The sequence below is a fragment of the Leishmania major genome, chromosome 13, assembly GCF_000002725.2.
Source record: "Leishmania major strain Friedlin complete genome, chromosome 13".
NCBI lineage: Eukaryota > Euglenozoa > Kinetoplastea > Trypanosomatida > Trypanosomatidae > Leishmania > Leishmania major.
Window position 1 is genome coordinate 427,068 of NC_007254.2, and position 19,483 is coordinate 446,550.

General features: G+C 59.7%; 5 protein-coding genes across 5 annotated transcripts; all 5 read right to left on the reverse strand.

Annotated features, from left to right (window-relative positions):
* Positions 1 to 1,071: 1,071 nt before the first annotated feature.
* Positions 1,072 to 2,808, reverse strand: LMJF_13_1240 (conserved hypothetical protein; the record flags this gene model as incomplete). The annotated part of the gene is made up of 1 exon (XM_001681816.1): positions 1,072 to 2,808. One exon carries the CDS (start codon positions 2,806 to 2,808, stop codon positions 1,072 to 1,074), a length of 1,737 nt encoding a protein of 578 aa, XP_001681868.1.
* Positions 2,809 to 3,781: 973 nt separating this feature from the next.
* On the reverse strand, positions 3,782 to 4,435 carry LMJF_13_1250 (hypothetical protein; the record flags this gene model as incomplete). The annotated part of the gene is made up of 1 exon (XM_001681817.1): positions 3,782 to 4,435. One exon carries the CDS (start codon positions 4,433 to 4,435, stop codon positions 3,782 to 3,784), a length of 654 nt encoding a protein of 217 aa, XP_001681869.1.
* Positions 4,436 to 6,652: 2,217 nt separating this feature from the next.
* On the reverse strand, positions 6,653 to 7,231 carry LMJF_13_1260 (hypothetical protein; the record flags this gene model as incomplete). Its single annotated transcript, XM_001681818.1, has 1 exon — positions 6,653 to 7,231. The coding sequence occupies one exon, from the start codon at positions 7,229 to 7,231 to the stop codon at positions 6,653 to 6,655; it is 579 nt and encodes a 192-aa protein (XP_001681870.1).
* A 4,854-nt stretch (positions 7,232 to 12,085) lies between these two features.
* On the reverse strand, positions 12,086 to 14,665 carry LMJF_13_1270 (DNA/RNA non-specific endonuclease-like protein; the record flags this gene model as incomplete). The annotated part of the gene is made up of 1 exon (XM_001681819.1): positions 12,086 to 14,665. The coding sequence occupies one exon, from the start codon at positions 14,663 to 14,665 to the stop codon at positions 12,086 to 12,088; it is 2,580 nt and encodes an 859-aa protein (XP_001681871.1).
* Positions 14,666 to 17,267: 2,602 nt separating this feature from the next.
* On the reverse strand, positions 17,268 to 18,251 carry LMJF_13_1280 (putative XPA-interacting protein; the record flags this gene model as incomplete). The annotated part of the gene is made up of 1 exon (XM_001681820.1): positions 17,268 to 18,251. One exon carries the CDS (start codon positions 18,249 to 18,251, stop codon positions 17,268 to 17,270), a length of 984 nt encoding a protein of 327 aa, XP_001681872.1.
* Positions 18,252 to 19,483: the final 1,232 nt, after the last annotated feature.

Sequence of the window (19,483 nt, forward strand, 5' to 3'; positions counted from 1 at the left end):
CGGGTCACACGATGAAACAAAACAAACCAGGTGAAAATGATAAAGAGAGGAGGAGACACATACGTGTACTCGGGATCACAAGCTGATCAACGGTTACGGGTGCAGTACACACATACTCACACACACACACTCACACACACACAGACATACTCACACACACACACACACAGACATACTCACACACACACACACACACACACAGACATACTCACAGAGTAAAAAAGGAAAAAGTGGAACGCCCAGAGCAGAGAGAGAACGGAAGAGAGGTCGGGGATAGCCGGAAGACTACACTCGGTAAGGTGTGTGCGTGCCTGCTCCCCCACCCCACCTCATTCTACCCCGTTCTCTCTTTCTACACCATTTTATTTTGCAAGCGAATCTTCGCACTCGCCAAACGGGGTACAAATGTGGCCTCATCTTCAGTCTCCCGAGCTGGGCGCCTGCATACAGCACCCCCAGCCCCACGTCCGCTCGAGGCCCCATCCGCAGACCCAGCCTGCATCCAGCCCGTCACGATGCCTCAGGGACTCTTGGGGTTGCGCTGCGTTCGGTTTTCTTTTTTTTGCTTCGCGCGCTTCGCTAGCGTAATGCTAACGGTGTCTTCTTGCGCACGTCTTCCCACGCGCGGAGACGTTCGATCACCGAATACACGTCGCGGATGGGAAGGGAAGAGGAACACGCCCAAGCACGAGCACACGGCGGGCGAAACGAAAAAAAAAACGTCCGAGGGCACAGGCGAGGCGGGGCGGGGCGGGTGACTTCGTGAGCGCCGATAAATGTCCGCTCACGTACAACATGGGCGAAACAAAAGAAGTCGAGGGTGGGGAGGGCGTGGCGAGTCGTGGGCGGTAGACCGGCGAACCCACAACGCATTGCCAGTCATTCGTCAACGCACAGACGACTACCGTGTTCGTATCGTTGAGCCGGCGTGCTCGAAAAGCCTAAAACACGAGGAAGCACTGCACGCAGGTGCCATCTGCCATCATCACTCGGAACGCCGTCAGTTACATTCCGCCTCTCGTTGCCCTTCGCCCACCCGCCATCGTCTCCTGCCTTCCGCTCTCGCTGTCCTCACAAGGACGCCGGCGCATCTGCGGGATAGTCAGGGCATACCCCGGGCAACCCTAGCGTGAACAGGGTGGGCGGATTAATGGAGGGCGCATCCGGGTCGCAACTGCACTTCATGGGAGCTACTGAGCCTGGACAGCACGGCCCCAGCGCGCAGTGCAGCGGCCGTACATCGATCGTCACGACCGGGGATGTCACAATGTTGCAAGCCGAGACAAGTCCGTCGAAAGCGAGGCGGTAACTGTTCGTCTGCGTGTAGCCGTCGTACACCTCGGGGCGGCCTTTCACCACATTCCAGCGAAGCCCGGCCGTCTCCATTTCGCGCACGAAGCCGAAAGGGATAATGCCGCACATGTACGGCACTGCCGTCTCCCTCGTCGCGGGGCCTGAAGACGACCACAACGGCGGTAGGACGAGCTGCGTAACCCCGTCTGGCCAGCATGCAAACAACACGTTGTACTTGTTTATGACCATGATATGAAAGACTCGCGCGTAGCATAGCAGGCAGCAGACAACACCGAACTCGTGATCGATGCGACCGCCAAGTGCACCGAGGACGGCAATGTTGGGCAGGACGCGCGTCTCCAGGCCTTGAGCAGGCTGCTTGGTGGTGAATGGTGCCGATGGCGTTACCGACTCGAGAAGGCATCGGCAGCGGTCAGCCTCCTGCCGATCCTCCCCCGCCTGCATCTCGGCGGTGGACAATGCCTCGGGGAGAAGGGCCACGCAATCGGATGCAAGGGAAGTGACGTCGGGCGACTGCGCCGCAAGCGGAGCCTCTTGATCGAAGCCCTGCAGGGGGTCCACCCCGTTCAGCGAATCCGGCATCCCCACGTCAAGTGCCCGCAGACGCTGCAGCAGCGCCACACACTTCGTAAAGTCCGTCGACATCTGGCACGCTACGGGCAGCAGAACAAACGGCTCGGCTGGCGTTGCTGACGACGCGGACACCTCGCGGTGCCGGTAGGCATCCCGCCGCCGCCGGACCTTCTCCAGCAGCGTCACGGGAATCGAGTTCACGTTATCATGGAACACGAGGCGCTTGTCGCCACTATTGGTGCCCTGGCCATCATCACGGCGGCGAGGCGGCTCTGCATCAGCCGCAGCCGCAAGCACGATTTCTGCGTCACCAGCGTCAGCGAGGAGCATGGCGTGCGTAGCGGGGAGGCTATCCAAGTCCCCGATGAGAGCATCGCACAAGCGCGAAGCTATGAAGGCGCCCTGCTCCGCGGTGCCGCTGCCACTGCCGCTGCCCGCGATACTGATGTCGTGCTGTGTGCAGTACTTCTTCAACGCAGCGTACGCGCCGTCCGCACAGATGAAGTAGGGGCAGTGCTCTTGGGGCGCTCTGCTGACGGGGGTGGCGTCGGCTTCCTCTTCGCCTTCCCTCGCCCAGGACGCCGGCGTGACGCGGCCACGGTGGCGCTCAAAGAAGCGGATGTAAGAGGCGAAGTCCTCCTCTGTGTTCGCTGGGCTGTTCAACAGAATGACCCCGAAGAGCGACGTGTCAGAGACAGGTGTGTCCGTGGTTACGGCATCTGTTCTACCCAGCGCCAGCACCGCGTTACACGAGCACAGCTTGCGCGTGTGGAGAGCGGGCTGTGTGTCGAGGTGCATGCACGTCTCGAGGTGCGACATGACGCTCGAGAGGCGGTCAACGGTAACTTTAGCGGAAGATCCGTGGAGCGGACAAGGGCGAAGTGTGCGTGTGTGACGTGTTTTTCTCTTTTTTTGGTGCATGGCACCAGGGGCTCACGGATGAGCCAATGGAGGGAGACGGGGAGGGGAGGGGAGGGGAGGAGGTGGTGGGGTTGAAGGCAGGATGAGACAGCAGAGCAGAGGGCCCTCGGCTGACGTCTGCACTCGCTGCCCAAGGCGAGCCTTCACCGCAGTCTGAGTGCGTTGTCGCTGCCGTCGCGCACGTCTCGGGGACAGACAGGCACCGCAACAAGCATTCCCTGTCGAGCGCCGGGAGTGGATCGGGGAGAGGGTACCGCCGGAGGGAGAGACAGAGAGGGGAAGAGGGGAGGGGGAAGATGATGAAGACAGAAAGAGATGCATGAGAGAAAAGCAAGTAGGATCGACCAGAGGGCGATGGGCGGAGTAGAGAAGTGTACGCCATCCCCGCCTCCTTTCGGGGGAAGGAAGGGGTGGGGATAGAACAACAAAAAATAACATAAAGGAATGAGGAGATGCCAGTGCAAGTAGCAGCTGTAGGGCGCCCACGCAGGGATGCACACACACACACACACACACACACACACATGCATACACGTATACGAGAACATAGACAAGTGTACACAGACACGAAGGGAGGATAGCGTTACACATCTCTGCGCACACCTCGATGATGACGATGGCGCCGCGACGGAGGAGGACGGGAAGGACGGAAAGCAGTAAAACAAAACAAAGGAAAATCAGGACACTGCAAAGACAGGAAAGAGATACAGACAGGACATGACCATCAACACGCCCATCCACACACACACACACACACACACTCGCACTCACGACAGCCCTTCAGACTATCTCTTGTCCTCCCCTTGCTTTGGGATGCGCATGTGCACCGTGTCGCAGTATCAAGGTTCGCCGACATGGCGGAGCACACATGGTCCCGGTGTGCAGCCGAGTTGACCAACTCCACACCGTCTTTCCCCAGTTAGCGCATCCTCGTTCCTCCTCTCATCGGCCACGTTGCTGCCTGTACCCCCAATTAGTCTCGCTTGTGGCTGCCCGTGGTCTTGCTATGCTGGCTCTGTGCGGACACCACCTCAGGCATTGACCTGTGCGACTTACTACTGTCAGCCGTGCCACCAGCCGCATTCTCCGCGAAGCTGCGCTTCGTAGTGGTGCTGCACTTGGAGGCTCTGCTCTCCTTCAACTCGGCGCTGCTAGAGCGGCTGCTGAACTCACTGCTGTAATGGCTAAGGCCGTCCTTGCCCACCTTGTCCTCGAGCAGACGCTTCCCCGGGGTACGGACGTAGAACAGGTAGTAGGCCAGCAGGGCCGCGAAGGCGGCGAATAGGACGAGACACTCAATCGTGAGCAGCACCCACCAGTTGTTCTGCACCCACGAACGCTTGCTGCGCGGCACTGCGTGGATGGGGATCGTCGGGAACGGGACCGGGGTGGAGATTATATCCTTTTTCTCAAGTCCGGACATTTTCGCTCTCTTGCCGAAGTGTGTGCGTGTGTGGCGGTGGTGGTTCGCGCTCTGTCGGACTGGCGTTGCCGCTTCTTTCCGTTGCACTTGCAGATTATTCAGGTGCGTGCCTGGACGGTCGTGAGGACGAGTGTGTTGCACTTCACAGAGCTGCGTTGCGAAGGATGAAGGAGTGGGAGTGGGAGCTGGAGGATGAGACTGCATAGGAGGTAGAGCGACACGAAATATAAAGAGCGAGTTGCCAGAGCACACCGGCGAGGAGGAGGCAGCAGAGGAAGAAGCACACACACACACACACACACATAGCGCGCCCTCGTTGAGCATGCAGAAAGCGGTCCGACGAATCAGCAGCGGAGAAGAGACACTGCGGAGAGTAGAGGGCAACGGAAGCATGCGGCAGTGAGCGGAGCAGCAGCAGCTGTCGTCCGTGGCACGGTCAGGGAGGCGAGAGGCGGGAAAAAATGAGCAGTGGTGTGTCATCCCTATATATCCCTCTCGCCCTGTGACGCTGCTCTGCACCGTGCACTGCACGCTCACGCGCGCGTGAGCGTGGGTTCCCTATCTTTGCTTCGCTCGGTACGAGGGCTAAGCTGCGTGGGTGTGGGTGCGTGCCGAAGTGCTGGCGCAGGTGCGCGAAAGGTGCGCCGCCGATAATAAGGAGTATCGAAAACGCGTCGGTGCACAATTCACAGAAAGACACACGCCAACATGACTGGGCTTGAGCAGCGGTGATGGCCCTCGCCTTATGAGTTCCGTTGCGCACGCGCGCAGGGTTTTGGCACACGCGTGCCTGGCAAGACGGCGAGAAGAAAAAAAAAAACACCGACGCTGACCATGCATTCGCCGTTGCACGGCAACGCTCGTGTAACGGGCGCGGGTGATGAGGGGACTGTGCGTGTAGGAATGACGAGAACGAGGAGGGAAGAAAGAGGGGGAGGGCAGGTGCTTTCAGGAGAGAGCGGGGGTGTTGGAACACATACACGGGGCTTCAAGGCACACACCGCCTGTGCGCACGTCACCTTCAGAAGTACACATCGTCATCGCTAGCAGGTACATGCGGTATGGCACACGCGCACACACAGCGCATGCGTGTGTACACATCTCTGTCAGGCTACCAGCTCCTGCAGCCCGCTTCACCAGTGACGGCTAGCGCTGGAAGCACAGAGAGAGGGAGAGGAGCAAGGAAGGGAGACAATAGTGGTGGAAGAAGAGCAGGAGTGCGTGTGCCGCTGCTGCCACGGCCTGCGCATTACTAGTAACAACTGCAACCATCACTATCACGGCGCGTCATAATTTTTTCTTGTTCCTCTTTCCCTGGCGCGGATATCTGCAGCAGCGTCTCTCCATTTTCAACACAGCCGCTGGGCTGTGATTTGCGAGGAGGGGGGAGGGGGGGGGAGATAGGGAGACACAAGGAGAAGGCGACAACACCCATCCGCGAAGCCAAGCGACGCGCGCATGCGTACAAAAACATGCGCACGAAGGATACAGCTGAGGAACCATCCGAAAAGAGAACGGGACAAAGAAAGTGAAAGGAGCGAAGGTAGGGCTGCGTCGCGAGCACCCGTGACAGCCGTTCCCTTCCGCACAAACAAGCGCATGCTTGCAGCGGCACATATCGGCTCCAGGGCACAGCAACACCCGCGTAAAGGACAAGACAGCAAGGAAAGATGCGCTGCGGCAGAGAGCGGGCGAGAGAGACTGGAGGGAGAGAGGAGGAGGAGGAGGAGGAGGAGGGGGTGGGGTGGGGCGGCAGCGGCGGCGGCGGCGGCAGTCAGGAGGGGCTCGACGATCGACTATGATTGATACGCCTAGACACATACAGATAGAGAGATGAGCACATTACACAAGACGAGAGAATGAGGACAGAAGCAGATGTATATCAAAAATAAAAAGGTGTGCTTGCATCTGCGCCGGGGGTAGCCCATGGGAGTGGGTGGGGGCAGCAGCAGAAGCAGCAGCAGGAAAAGGAAGGGGACACTGTGGGACATTGGGGTCTGCCGGTGGATCGGTGAATGGGTCTAGTTCCATGTCACGCGTTTGACGGCCAGCACAATCGGAAAATGGAGAAGGCGAGGCACACACACACACACACACACACACACACACACCACACACACAAAGATCCGCGAGGCGATCAAAACCGGCAGTGTCGCACGACGAAGGCAGCGACAACAACACCAGCACAGCAGGAGGGGAAGGAGAGGTGGGGACGGGGGTGGGGGAGCAGAGCGCAGCCCCAAGCGGGGAAAGTACCGAGCGAGAAACGCAGACATGTGGGAAGAGAGCAGGAGAGCCATGCAGGTCCGCCTGTCGGTGTCGGTGTGTATGTGTGTATATGTGTGTGTAGATGCTTCACTGCAACGTCCTCCGCACATACTCGCAGGCACGCGGGCACCTTTCAGATGTCGATGGTGCTCGTCAAACCTCGTCACTGCTGCTACTCCACTCGTCCCCTTCTTCTTCGTCATCGAAACTATCGTAGGAGGAGTCGCTACTCTCCTCCACCGCATAGCTGTCACCCTGCGGCAAGGATCCTGCATCATGCTCACTGTGGGAGTATGCGTCGTCGTCGGATTTGCTGTGGCCCTTCCTCTTTAACTTATCCTGGGTTTCACGGCGACGCTCAAAAACGATGTAGGCAAGCACCAGGCCCACCACTGCGAAACAGATAATGGAGAAGACAATAATGAGCACCACGGCCCACTTGTACGCCTGCGGCCAGCTCTCGTTCAGCGGCTGTAGACTTCCACCGAGCTCGTAGTCTAGGTCACGGATCACCATGTTCGCCGCTATGGGTACGCCATATAAAAGGATCCGCTGAAGAGCGTAGCGAATGGCGTCATCCATAATCGACAGCTCCACGACGCGGGGCACTGCCGCTACCACATCCCCATTACGGGGCGGCACGAGCAGAAGTTTGTCAGCACTGAGCGAATCCACTGCACCGGGAAGGACCGGCAGCAGTTGCTGCCGCTGCCATTGTTGCTCGAGCGACATGCTGCTGCTGCTGCTGTACTCGGTAGCCAGCCAAGAGGATTAGGAAGGGAGCTCCGTTGTGCGCCCCGGCTGTCGGCTCTGCTGACTCGATATCTCTTTCTTCGATTTCCACCACACTGCGCTTCGCGATCTCGCGCTCGCCCTTCTTCTGCACCGGTGTCTTCCGTGCCACGAGGGAGGTAGGGGGAGGGGGAGGGGCCGTGGCTGAGGGAGGCTAGCTGGAAGAAAACGAAGCGACGGAGCAGACAATGATGAGACCGAATGATAAAAGAAGTCACGTTGAGGGCTGTCGTGAGAGCGCTGGGGCGAGAGAAGAAGTGGAATGAGAAGAGCCTGACGAGGGTGACGCGAGAGGCCGCGATGAAGGAGTGCGCGCTCGTCGACAGCGGTGTGCCCACAACTCTCCTCGTTTCCCAGCATCATCACCACCACCACCACCACCAACCCCCCCCCTCCCCCCGAAAAAACAAAAAAAAACAAATCGAAGAGAGGCGAGTGTGTGCATGGGCACAGAAAGCACCGCCACCACAACGAACACGCAAAGCGGGGAGGCGTCCACAGGCAAAAAGTGAAGGGGGTGAAGCCGCGAGGGTGGCGGGGCCGTGTATCGCCCGGCGGGTGCGAGGCGCTGCGGGGAGGGCCACCGTGGTAAGGAAGCCGACGTGACGCCGTGCCATCTGCACCCTCTATACGGAACATACGCACCCGGCAAAAGAAGAAAGGACCCTTGCAGCGCCTTCGCGCAAGGCGAAGCGTAGAGGCCGGAGGTGCGCAGACCGCTGTAGCTTCTCTCGGCTTCGAGGAGAACCAAAATGTCGATGCACGAGGTCCTCGACTGTACGACGAGCGCGCGCAGCTGTCCTTCTCCGGGTGCCACGCACACAGAAGGCTTCGCTTCGCCACGGTCTCCCTCCTCCTGTCGGTGTTTTGTTCGATAACGTCAACGCGTCGGCTGACGCCATTTTCGTTCGCTCGCGCCCGCCCCCCTTCCATTCCCAGGCTAACAACCACGCAGACGGACGCGCTTGCGCAACGACAGCGGCGTGCTGGTCGGGGTGATGTCGGCGCGGGAGGGGGCAGAGCCATCGACAAACGCAAAGCGACAAGATGCGCGCCACCGGTGCAAGGCAGACGACGAGGGGAGACATCGAGGCAACAAACACCGTTGAACGCTGAAAATATGTGTGGATATGTGTGGACGCGCACTTGTGGGCGTCGGGGCGGAGCAGGGAAGAGGGGTATACACAGACGATGAGGACGTGGAGAGGACAGAGAGCGAGAAACAAAGGAAAGGAGAACAGCTAGATCGAGTGGGTGGAAGGAGGCGACGGGGAAGCGCACGGAACACCATCCTGTCCCCGTGCACGCGCTCAGTTTGTGTGCAGCATGCATGCGAGTTGCGGTGGCCGTGCACTACTGGGGAGGGGGAGGGGTGCAGGAGAGAGGCACAGGAGAAGAAGGGGTGCTGGTCTTAGAGGTGGGGGCCAGGCAGGCGCAAGGAGACCAAAAAAGGCGAAGCGAGGGCGGACAGAAACGCACACAACAATGGGCTCCTCGCTGTTGCGCGCGTGTACGTGCAAGGGAGGAAGCGGAAAGAGGGACGATGGAGAAAAGGAGGGAGTGTGCGGGCGAGGGACGAGAGAGTCCCGATCTCGCAAGCGCTGAGCAGAATTGAAGAGACGATCCCATGCTCACATATCAAGCGGAACGAAAGGAGAATGAGAAGGGGCAACGGAAGTAAGAGACGGAAGACATGTTTGATGGCACACACCTGTACAAACATGCAAGCACAGAGGTCCGAATTCACAAAGGGAGAAAGATACACGTGCGTGTGTGTAGGTGTGTCTCTCTACGCACACGTAATACCTATAGAAGCAGAACAGCGGAGTCACACAGGCGCGCAAACACAGACAGCGTGCAAGACACCCACACAGACAAGATGAGTGGCCCTCACGACGCAGTCGAGAGCTGCGACACACGCCTAACAGAAACCCTACCTCTTCCCCAAATAAAATCGAAAATGGTAAAGGCAGATCGCCATCGATGAGAGGTCCTGCGTTTTGGCGGTGGTGGACCACGGAGACAAGGCAGCAGCAGGGTGAGTAGTGAGGTCAAGGGGAGGGGGCAGCAATGCGAGAACAAAAAAAAAACGGCCCGGGGATACAGATGCACACATGCAGAGGTAGAGATAAAGAGACATCAGCGCAGAGGCACACGCGTCGGCGATTCTCGAAACGCGAGTGATGAAAAGGAAAGGAAGAGGGGCAACAATATACATATCATTTTTCTTCGCAAAGGAACGGCCAGTAGAATGAGGAAATGTCTAACGCGCAGATAAAACAAACAACATAACAACGGGCGAGTCGGGATTCGCAGGGTAGGGGGCGCAGACAGACGGAAAGTGATGGTGGTCGTGTTACAGCAGCCAGTGTCGCTGATGCAAAGTAGCCGTATCCCGCGCACTCGGCTCCTCTCTGCCCCTCTCGCTGCGTCGTCAGCTCGTTGTTGGTGTATCCCCCGTAACACATGCGCGTACGCCAGCGACAGAGACAGAGAGAGTTTAAAAAACGATGTAGAGCAACGAAGTGAAAAAGAGAATTACACACACACACACACAGACGAAGTGCGAAAACCACATCAAGACTGCATCAAGAAGGGAGGGCGTAGTGAGCGAGCGTGAAGCACGGAGCAGATTCAGCTCACTCGCAATACGTGCGCGTTCTTCTTCGCTGCGCGACGGGTTCTCTCTCATCGTGAGTCGTCCGCCTCGTCGTCGCGCGTGGCGGGCGACTCGGAGAGGCGGGGGGAGGGGCAGGTCTCGGAGCGCCGTTGCGACGCGGACGTAATCCTCTTGTGATACAGGGAGCTCAAGAAGAGCATGCCGCTCGTGCGCCTGCACCGCTCTCCCCGCTCGTGGCGGTGCTTAATGCGGCGGTACCATCGAAAACTCTGAAAGGCACACCCCATGCCGCACAAGACGACAATGCTGCCAATGATAAGCCAGACATACCACAAGTCCCTCGACCAGCTCTTCATCGTCGGCATTGTATAAAGCAGTCGGTTCTGCTCCGCTGCCGGCTCCATGCACAGCGTGCCATACTTTGACACCACATACTCTTTTCGGCCGAGGTACGCATCACAGCCCGGAAGCGTGGCCCCGCTGCCCTTGAAGTCGGTCATGGAGACGCGTGAAAGTCGTGGGGGAGAGAAAACGTGCCCTATTCTGTGACGCGGCTGCTATTGTCGACGTCACCTGCACATAACTACGCATACGCAAGCAGGAACGCAGAGAATCACACACACACACACACACATACATACATATATATATATATGTATGTGTGTGTGTGTGTGTGTGTGTGTCTGCGTGTACGTATTTATGTGCGGTGGCAGAGGGGGAGGGGGCGTTGTTCTTGCCTTCCGGAGGGTGAGCAGTAGTGGCTGGGGTGACTCGTGGGAGGGAGTACAGGGCGTTCACGTGGAGCCGACGTGCTTGTCTGGAGGGGGGAGGCAGGAAAGTGGCGAGAGGGACGGTGAGACGCACAGCATTGCATTACCAGAGATGAGTGGAAGAGAGAGTAGAAAAAGGAAAGTGGCAAGACTTGGAGAGAGGCATGACGCTCCGTGAGGGAGGGGGTTCTGCCAGTGACGCAGCAGCAGAGAGCGAGAGAGGTCCACGCACAGCCTATAGAGAACGCCTACAGCGCCAGAGCCGCCGCGGCGGCGGGCGGTAGCACTTCCTTTCCGCAGGCGACAGCATCGGCACGATTGACTCTGACGACTGCTTACCTGCACCAGCAACAGAGGCTCCGATGCGTCTGCGAGGACGCAGCGACAGGGCGTTCCGTGAGGGAGGGGAGCTGGGCCTCGGTGAGTGGGTAATAGCTTGGACACTGAGGCGGGAAAGAGACAGGGGGTGGAGGAGGCACCGATGAAGGGTGGAAAACGCGCGAGAGAGCAGTTTTTTTTTTTTATTATTATTCGTTCTAGTGACACGTACAGAAGGAGAGGGAGGACGAGAGAAGGGGTACTTGCACAGAGGCACACAGAAAGAAGTGCGGCGGCGGCGGCGGCAGCAGGGCATGTCAGGACATGAGGAGTCTCCCCACAACCCCAAGCGGAGGCACAACACCGAAAAGAAGGCGAGCAAACAAGAGAGGGAGGGGGAGCGGGGTAGGCAAGGGCGCACGGCGAAGTCGTAGGGGAGGGGGAGCGTCAAGGGAGGGAGGGGAGTCGATGAGCGTTGTGGTGAGGGGTGAGCGGGGGTAGAGGGGGTAGAGGGAAAGTAGGAGGTGGGCGACACACACACACACACGCACATGTACACGAAGAATGAGAGACACCACGCATCTGCTCTCGTCGTCTCTCTCTCTCTACCAATCTCGCACATGCTCGGCCGACGGAGCGGCGAGAAAGGAGGAGACGTGGAGGCCGAACACCCACGCGTGAGGACATCACAAAGGTATACAACAGAGGGATATTAAGAACACACACACACACACGCACACACGCGCAGCGCTCCACACAGCTCTGTGCGTGAGAGAGATGCGTGGGGTGATGCGCGCTCGTGTGATGGCGGATCTGTGCATCTACACGCTTGCATCTACGCAAAACAACAAAAAAAGAGATAACGACAACTAGCAGGAGCAACCGAAGAAACGAGAGGGCGCTGGCGACTCTCCCGTCCACCGCAGACGGCGAGAAAGAAGACAAGACAACCGCAGGATGAGTGGGCGGGACAGCGGAGCGAGGGGATCGAGCTCGCCTCCAACGGAGTCGAGTGGCGCCGGCACCGCCCGACGTCCCGTCCACCACAAGGTGAGTGTGCGCACGCGCACACGCACGAGCGACGCCTCAGCGACTGCCACCACCACTGCCGCAGTGCCGCCACATCCATCGCTGTCGATAGACTGGGAAGAGGCTAAAGTGCGTCCGCAGCGCTACCGACGAAGCGGCGCGATTGATGTTCCTCATGCTGTCGCGACTGGTCGCATCCGTCACGCCGGCCGACACGCATCGTGAGCGCAGCTCCACCAACGACTCGGCGAACAGTTGCTCCAGCTCTACTGTAGACACGACGAGAGATCGGAGGGCCGTCTCCAAATCGTCTGATGGCCATCTCGACGCCGCTGCTCCCGCTGCTGTCGAACGCCTGGGCGCCACGACCGCAGTGAACGCTCGTATCGAAGCTGCGTCGGGATGGTTCGGTACGATCAGGTGCACATGCTCGTGAGTGTGCACGTTCCACAGGGAGAAGAAGAAGGCGTCAGGGATCAAGAGCGACTGCTGCGGCGGCGGCGGCGGTGGCGGCGATGGCCGTGTCGGAGGCGAGGCTGCGTTGCCAGGCCCTCGCCGTTGGATGGCCTGCCGCGACCTAGAGCAGCACAAAAGAGGCAGTGCGACGGCATCCGATGATGCTGCAGCGATGGCGGGCGTCCTCCCTGTCGCCGTGCCGCTGCCCCGCCAGCTGCCCTGCCCTACATCATTCGTCTGCTTGTAGTAAAGCGGCCCTACATTGACAGCGACCTCGCGCTCACGCTGGCGATGAAAGGCTGCACCGCTGCAGTGCGGCCACCACCACCGCCACCACTCCCGACAACATCGAAGCGTTCGTGCCACGCATCCCCAAACACCATCTCCTTGGAGTCTCAAGTGCGAGCCAGTCCCGCTTCCGACGCCCGGTGCGGCGAGCAGGCGGGCAATGAGCTCACTGTCCCGCGGTAAGCCTCGGCGTGAGCCGCCGCGACTGCTCCTCTTCGCTGCCTGACCACAGGTGGAGCTGCAGCGAGCTGGTGAGGCAAACAGCGGTGACGCCGATTTCGGCGGACGTCCACGGCGTCTCTTACAACCAGCGCCGTGGCGCGGAGGTGCAGGGGTTGGGCCCGCCTGCGTGGAGGTTGCGGCTTCGGAAGGGGGCGCAGCCCCTGCGCCCACAGCGCCAGTCGAGCGTTCCCTTCTCACGCGGTGCTGCTGCATCGCCACGGCGTGCGGCACATCGGCAAGCGGCAAATGCCGCACGTACGCCCTCGTCGCCGCTTCCAGCCAGCGCCACACGCCTCGGTTGATCTGGCGGTGTTGCAGCAGCACATTCGACAGCAGAGCCGCCTCGATGGCCGCCTGTGGACTCGCGGCGACGGATGCATGCGGGGCGAGATGACCGCGATCGTGTCCGCGTGCCTTTAGCTCCGCCGGCACTCGTCGCGTTGTCTTCTTAAGTGAGCGGTCTGTGAAGAAGGTGATGCAGCGGTTCTGTCGCCGTGCGCGGTCGACTGTTTCGCGGGTGAGATAGTACCCGCACCACACAGGAAGACGGGCGACGGGATCGTACAACAGTGCAAACCCCTGGCGCGGCAGACATAGAAGCGGCGACGCAGCCGCCAGCGTCGCAGAACGCCGGTTCTCGGTGTTCTGGCAAGTAGCGGAGACGAAGACGTCTACCGCGTGCTGCGGCAGCGGTTGCCACTGATGCAGAGGTGCTCGTGTGAAGTGCACGATGGAGAAGAGTGCCGAGGCGGCAAGGGAGGTCGTAGAGCCCTTCGACGCGGCGGCGACGGCGGAGCGCTTTGCGAGAGGGTGCGTGCCTTTGTTTACCATGCGCGTGCCCCACTGGACTTCGGCGGCGGTGTTGCGATCGGCACTGCTCTGCCGTGAGTGGCGCGCAGGGGAGTAGAGCTTCAGCAGCGTGGGCCGTGAGAGGCGCTGTGGGAGCCAGCGACAGCCTGTGCAGGCAGCCAGCCACTCCGCGGCATGCCCGTAGTCGAGCCGCCGCGTCTCGCTCACGGATCGATGCGTTGAAGTGCGCCAGAGCCTCCGCCACCACCACGACCCCGGCCATGGAGCTGCTGCGGGAGAAGGCAGCAGCCACAGCGGATTGCGGTACTTGGCCTCGCGCTGAGTGTACAAGCGAGCTGCGCGGCGGCTCAGCCACGGACTCAGGCGTGCACCGACGATCGCACCGCAGGTGCCCGCAACTGCTGCGGTGGCGCATGTCAGCCACAGCTTAAGCGGCTGCGACGGCGCGGGGGACGACAGCGATGATGTTGGCGTCGGCTGTGCACGAGCGCCGCGCCGCGGCCCAGCTGCGAAGTACGTGCAGTCATGCAATAGGCGCCGTGCTGCCTGCGCGCAACACTGCGGAAAGAGGAAAAACAGTGAAGGCAGCGAGACCGCTGGTGCTACGCAGTCGCATGATGAGCCGAGTGTCGATGGCTGCACAGCGGCCGGCTTAGCGGGTACGCTCTCCATCCGCGTGCTTCTTCGCAGATGTTTGTTGAAGCCACCCACCACGACCACCATCGCCCCGAAGACACGGAAGCAGACCGCCCTCGGAGAGAGAAGCACAGGGAGGAGAGAGCCGCGCATGGAGAGGAGCAGAAAACAGAGAGAGAGAGAGGAGAGTCCAACGCAAGCAAGGGCGACCCGTCGCGGCAGCATGTCCAGCAACACATATATACGCACTCGCGTGCAAGCGCTGCGTAGCTCAGGGAGATGCTAAAAGGACCCTCAGAATGACAGATGGAGGTGGACGGCCGCAAGCGTCACCGGTGGACCCTGGAGTCCTGTGAGGAGGGCACCTCGTTGCACTGTGTATCCATGTGTACGCGTATGCACCTGTTGGGCTTTGTGCGGGCTGTATGGCAGATGAGGTCTCGAGTTCACTTCAGCAGTGGGAGTAGCAACATCGATATCGAATAGCACACAAGTTGCGCTGGCGAGAGAGACATGCAGAAACAGCATACGGTGGAAGGGCAGAATGAGGAGAGATGCGTGGAGAGGAGGGGTGGGTCGGCGCGTGGTGGTGGCGGTGACCAAAGAGACGCCAAGGCACCCCTACGTGAGAGTGAGACACACACACACGCACACACGCGAGGCGGCATGTGCGCAAGCAAGCCAAGGAGCACGGAAAAGACGTCCGCAGACAGAGACGCAGCACAGAGACCCCACTCCACTCACTCGACCACTTCCCTGCAGCCAAGGGAAAAGATGCACACACGCACACACCTGTCCGAAAACCCCTCTCAACGCTCTACCGCCCCCTTTCCTCCCCGTCGTACACGTCGGCTGCTCAGTGGGCCCTCTCACTCCCCCTCCTCTTTTCCACACCACGGCCATCCCCTCATCCTCTCGATGACCTCGAGAGCAATCATGCGTGGGAATAAAAGAAGGGGTGGGGAGGGAGGAGGGGGTGCAGGAACGAAGCTACGGCGGGAACAATTGTGGAGACGCGTGGCGAGTCCGCCTCCCCCATCCTTCAAGAGCACTCCCGCACACAAAATGGATAAGGACCATGAATCAAAGAGCGTGTTGCTTCTCAGCCACATGCCAACAACACAAGGAAGACGGTGCTGTGTGACAGAGACACGGCGGCATCTCCTGTAGAGCAGACGCGCGGACCGCCGAAGCATCCGCCAACGCAAAGGCATGTACCGCCTCAACATACTCACGACTGCACCGTGTAGCGCACCCGTGCACGGTGTTGTTTATCGGCTGGATGGAGCTAGAAAGCTTACTCGGCTTTCTGGGTTCTTCCTTCGGTTTTGCAGGTCCATATTGCACATGGGATGCAGCAGCAGCAGCTGGTGCAAGCATACCGCCGGTTTTGTGTACTTGTCTGGCGAGGGTTCGTTGTCGAGCTTACGGGAGGCTATCGCCGCTATCCTTCAAGCTCGATACGCCGTCGCGGAACGACTCTGCGTAGCTGGTGCGTAGGCGGCACTGTTTGCACCGCAGGCATGCCATCCTCGCGGAGACCTCAGCTTTCTTATCCGACGACACTCGGTGGGAGATGCGCATCACGCGCAGCATGCCGTCCCCCCTCCCCCGCTTGGCAAGCACCTCGCGCTCGTCGCAGGAGTGATTGCAGCCTTTCCATCACACACGGTAAGGCGATGCACACCACCACGAGGAGCATTGTGAGCACTGAACATGATGAGAGCAAGCCAGCTCTTGTGTCCTCAATACGAGGGAGGCGGCGGCGTGTAGGAGAAGCCGTTCTGGCACGATGCCGATACCATGCACAGACTTTCCAGCGTCATGGCGGGCACCATACCGGGTCAGCCACGCTTCTAAGAAGGGGGTCGGAATGAGGCCCGCATGTTGTCGCCGTTCACTTCGTTGTGTTTTTGATGTGTGTTTGGGGGGGGGGGAGGGGGCGGGGGCGCTGCTTGTTTCCTGCGTGCTCAGAGCGAGTTCTCGCGCATGTAGATACGAGTGTGGCTGTGGGTTTTTTGGCGAGGATGGGGGATGAGGGCGGGAACGACATGTATGCGCGCCACGAAGAGGGAGGGAAGCACGCTCCGACAGTGGTGAAACTGAGAGACAGGGGAAAGGGTGTGGAAAGGCAAGACCGAGGGCATGAGCGTTGCGAGGGAGTACGAGGGCACAGCGAAAGAAGCAGCGAAGCAAAGTCTCTCACGCGTTCCGTTATAAGTATTCCAGCCTTGCTCGTTCTGCGCGTCTCTCACGTGTGTTGGCGTGTGCTTTTCTAAGAGACATGCCCGCACCCCTGCACAGGAGAAGATGTGTGTGCAGGTGTGCCCCTCTCTCCCTCGCGTGCCGTTGTTGCCGTCGCTTCGATTTCGTTACTCTTGTAATGTTACGGAGCACCACTTCAGGACTGGCCCCTCAAACGCCAATCGCGTTGTCGACGGAGAAGAAAAGGTTGACCGTACCTGTGCCTCTGTGTACGATGATGTGTAGAGCACGAGATGCGCAAGCACTACCACGCACACGTCGCTTCTCTGCCTCGTAACTTCCCCAGATACCCCTCGTGCCCCTCAGGCCTACCTCCTGCACATACACGCACACGCGCGCATAAGAGAGGTGATGGGCCGATGCGCTGTGTAGCCACCGTGCACTGGTATTGACATGACGCGGTGGCTACACGCGCTACCTTGTTCTGTACCGACAGGAAGCACACACGCACACACATATACAAGACAAGAAATGCAACAAGGCGGCATTGCCAGGGGGAGCGGGGAGGGCAGCCTCATGCGCATGGCACGTCGAGAACGACACACCACCTCAGAAGAGTTCTTCAGTGCGCACTCCGCTCTGCCTTTGCCTCCAGTGCCTGTTGCTTGCCCCGCTCAATGGAGGCTGCGAGCTCGCTCATGCCCGCACCCGACGCCGCCGATACTGCCGCGTATGGTAAGTCTTCGTAGAACTCATGCAGAAACAGAGACATAGACTGCGCCAGCGTCCCCGCGTAGCCGCTCCCCTGGTTGGCGAGCAACGCATCCTGGGAGCCGAGCGCGGCCGCCCCGATGCGCGTGCCCTCGCCCCGCCAGTCGGCATCCTCGCCATCGCCGGGCTCTCCGGAGACGGCGCGCCTGCTCCGATTGCTGCGGTGGGGGTTGGTCACGGCCTCGTCGAGCGCGTCGTTGTCTCGCATCCACGCAATCACCGAGTCTGCAGACACCACGTCGGTTTTGTTGAACACCACGACGAGGGGCACCTGCTGCTTGAGCATGATGCCGCTCGAGTACAACATGGTGGACACGAAGGTTTGCGGGCTGCTCACACAACGCACCGTGTCGGCGACAAAGAGAAGCACCGTGGGAAACACAGCGCCAAAGGAGTCCGCCATGAGCTGCCCTGAGGCGGACCACGTGAACACCTCGATCTGGCCAGGTGTGTCCACGATGATCCAGTCCAGCATCTCCTCCTTCTTCTCCAGCAGCGACACGACCTGGTGAATCTTTGTGGCGAAGAGGTTCAGCGACGTCATGATGGCGCCGTTCGGGCCCAGCCGGTAGTTCTTCATGACCTCCCCATACCGCACGCTGTCACGGATGTCGATGTTCACGTTGTACGGGGTGTGAGTCACGGCGGGGTCGAGATTGATGAAGTACGAGCGGATGCCGTTCGTGTGGGCGTAGTGCTGCATGCGATGCACCAGCGTGGTTTTGCCAGTGCCGGCCATGCCCACCACAAGGATCACCACCGGCGTTGTCGCGGCGGCAGAGGTGGTGATGGCTGGTGAGGCTGAGGCTGGGGCAGACGAAGATGTGTCGACCATGATGCAGGGAGGCGATGATGGGGCGAGAACGCAGTATACACAGAGAAATGTGTGTGTGGAAAGGGACGGCGACGGAGGAGGCTGAAGGATGCTGCACTGGTAGGTCGAAAGACCCGTGTGATACGTTGTATGCATGTACACGCACACACACACACACACACAGGAAAGCCATGCGCATAGAGAGAGAGAGGAGGAGGAGGAGGAGGAGGAAGGGGGTGTGGGATGTGGGTGGTGGTCAAGATGGCATAGAGAACAAAGGTGGCTAGACATAACATCATTGGTGTGCCCGAGCGAAACGAGAAATCGAGAACTTTGTATGTTTGTGCGGAGGAGTCGAGGGAGAAGACGGCCACGCGCGCGCATGCCATAACGGACGTACCCCCTCCCCCCTCCCTCCTCCTCCTTACCTCCGTGGCTCACGTTCCCCGCCCTTCAGTGCTCGCCCGTTAACGCACGCGCTTGCTGCGCCACTTTTGCTTCACGTCCCAAAACCTGCTCGCCACCTGCCTCTCTGAGAGATCCAACACGTGCACCTGCACCACAAAGACGAAGGCAAGGATTCCACGCGTCGCGGTTGTGTTGGGGCGTTGGCCTGATGCGCTCCTGTTTCCTTCTCTTGTAAAGTTAGACGCCGCTACCACCCATTCGTTGTCATTGAGAAGGGGAGGGGGGCGAGAGGGGAGTGCAAGAGCACCGTGTAAGTGGCAACTATATGCAGACTGTGGGGAGGAGGAGGAGGGGGGGGGGCAGAGAGGGGCAGGGGCGTGGCTGCGGCTTGGGTTGGAGCGAGAGAAAGAAAAAGAGAAGGATGGAGAGAGGAAAACGAAAAGGAGACGAGCGGGGCGCTACGAGGAGAAGCTGTCAGAGTCGTCCTCCTCCAGCGCACACCACTCCCTCTCCTCTCCCGAGTCTCCCCTCTCTCTTATACACAGCCCCTCTCTCAGGCATCATTAAAGAGGGAGGGGGAGATACAAAACGCAGAGGGCTACGGCACACTCGTGACGCGTGTAGATATACACACGTACACTTAGCCATTTATCAACCAACAACACGTCCAGACACACAACCCCTTGGGGGCTGGTGCCAGGGCAGGAAGAGAGACGGGAAGGAGAGGGGAAGGGCCAACACATAGCTAGATTGTCTATCGCAACATCCACAGCGCCTCTGTTCCTGTGCGCGTGCTTGTATTGTGAGTGTGCATGTGCGCGCATGAGGGCTCCTGGTGGAGGGAG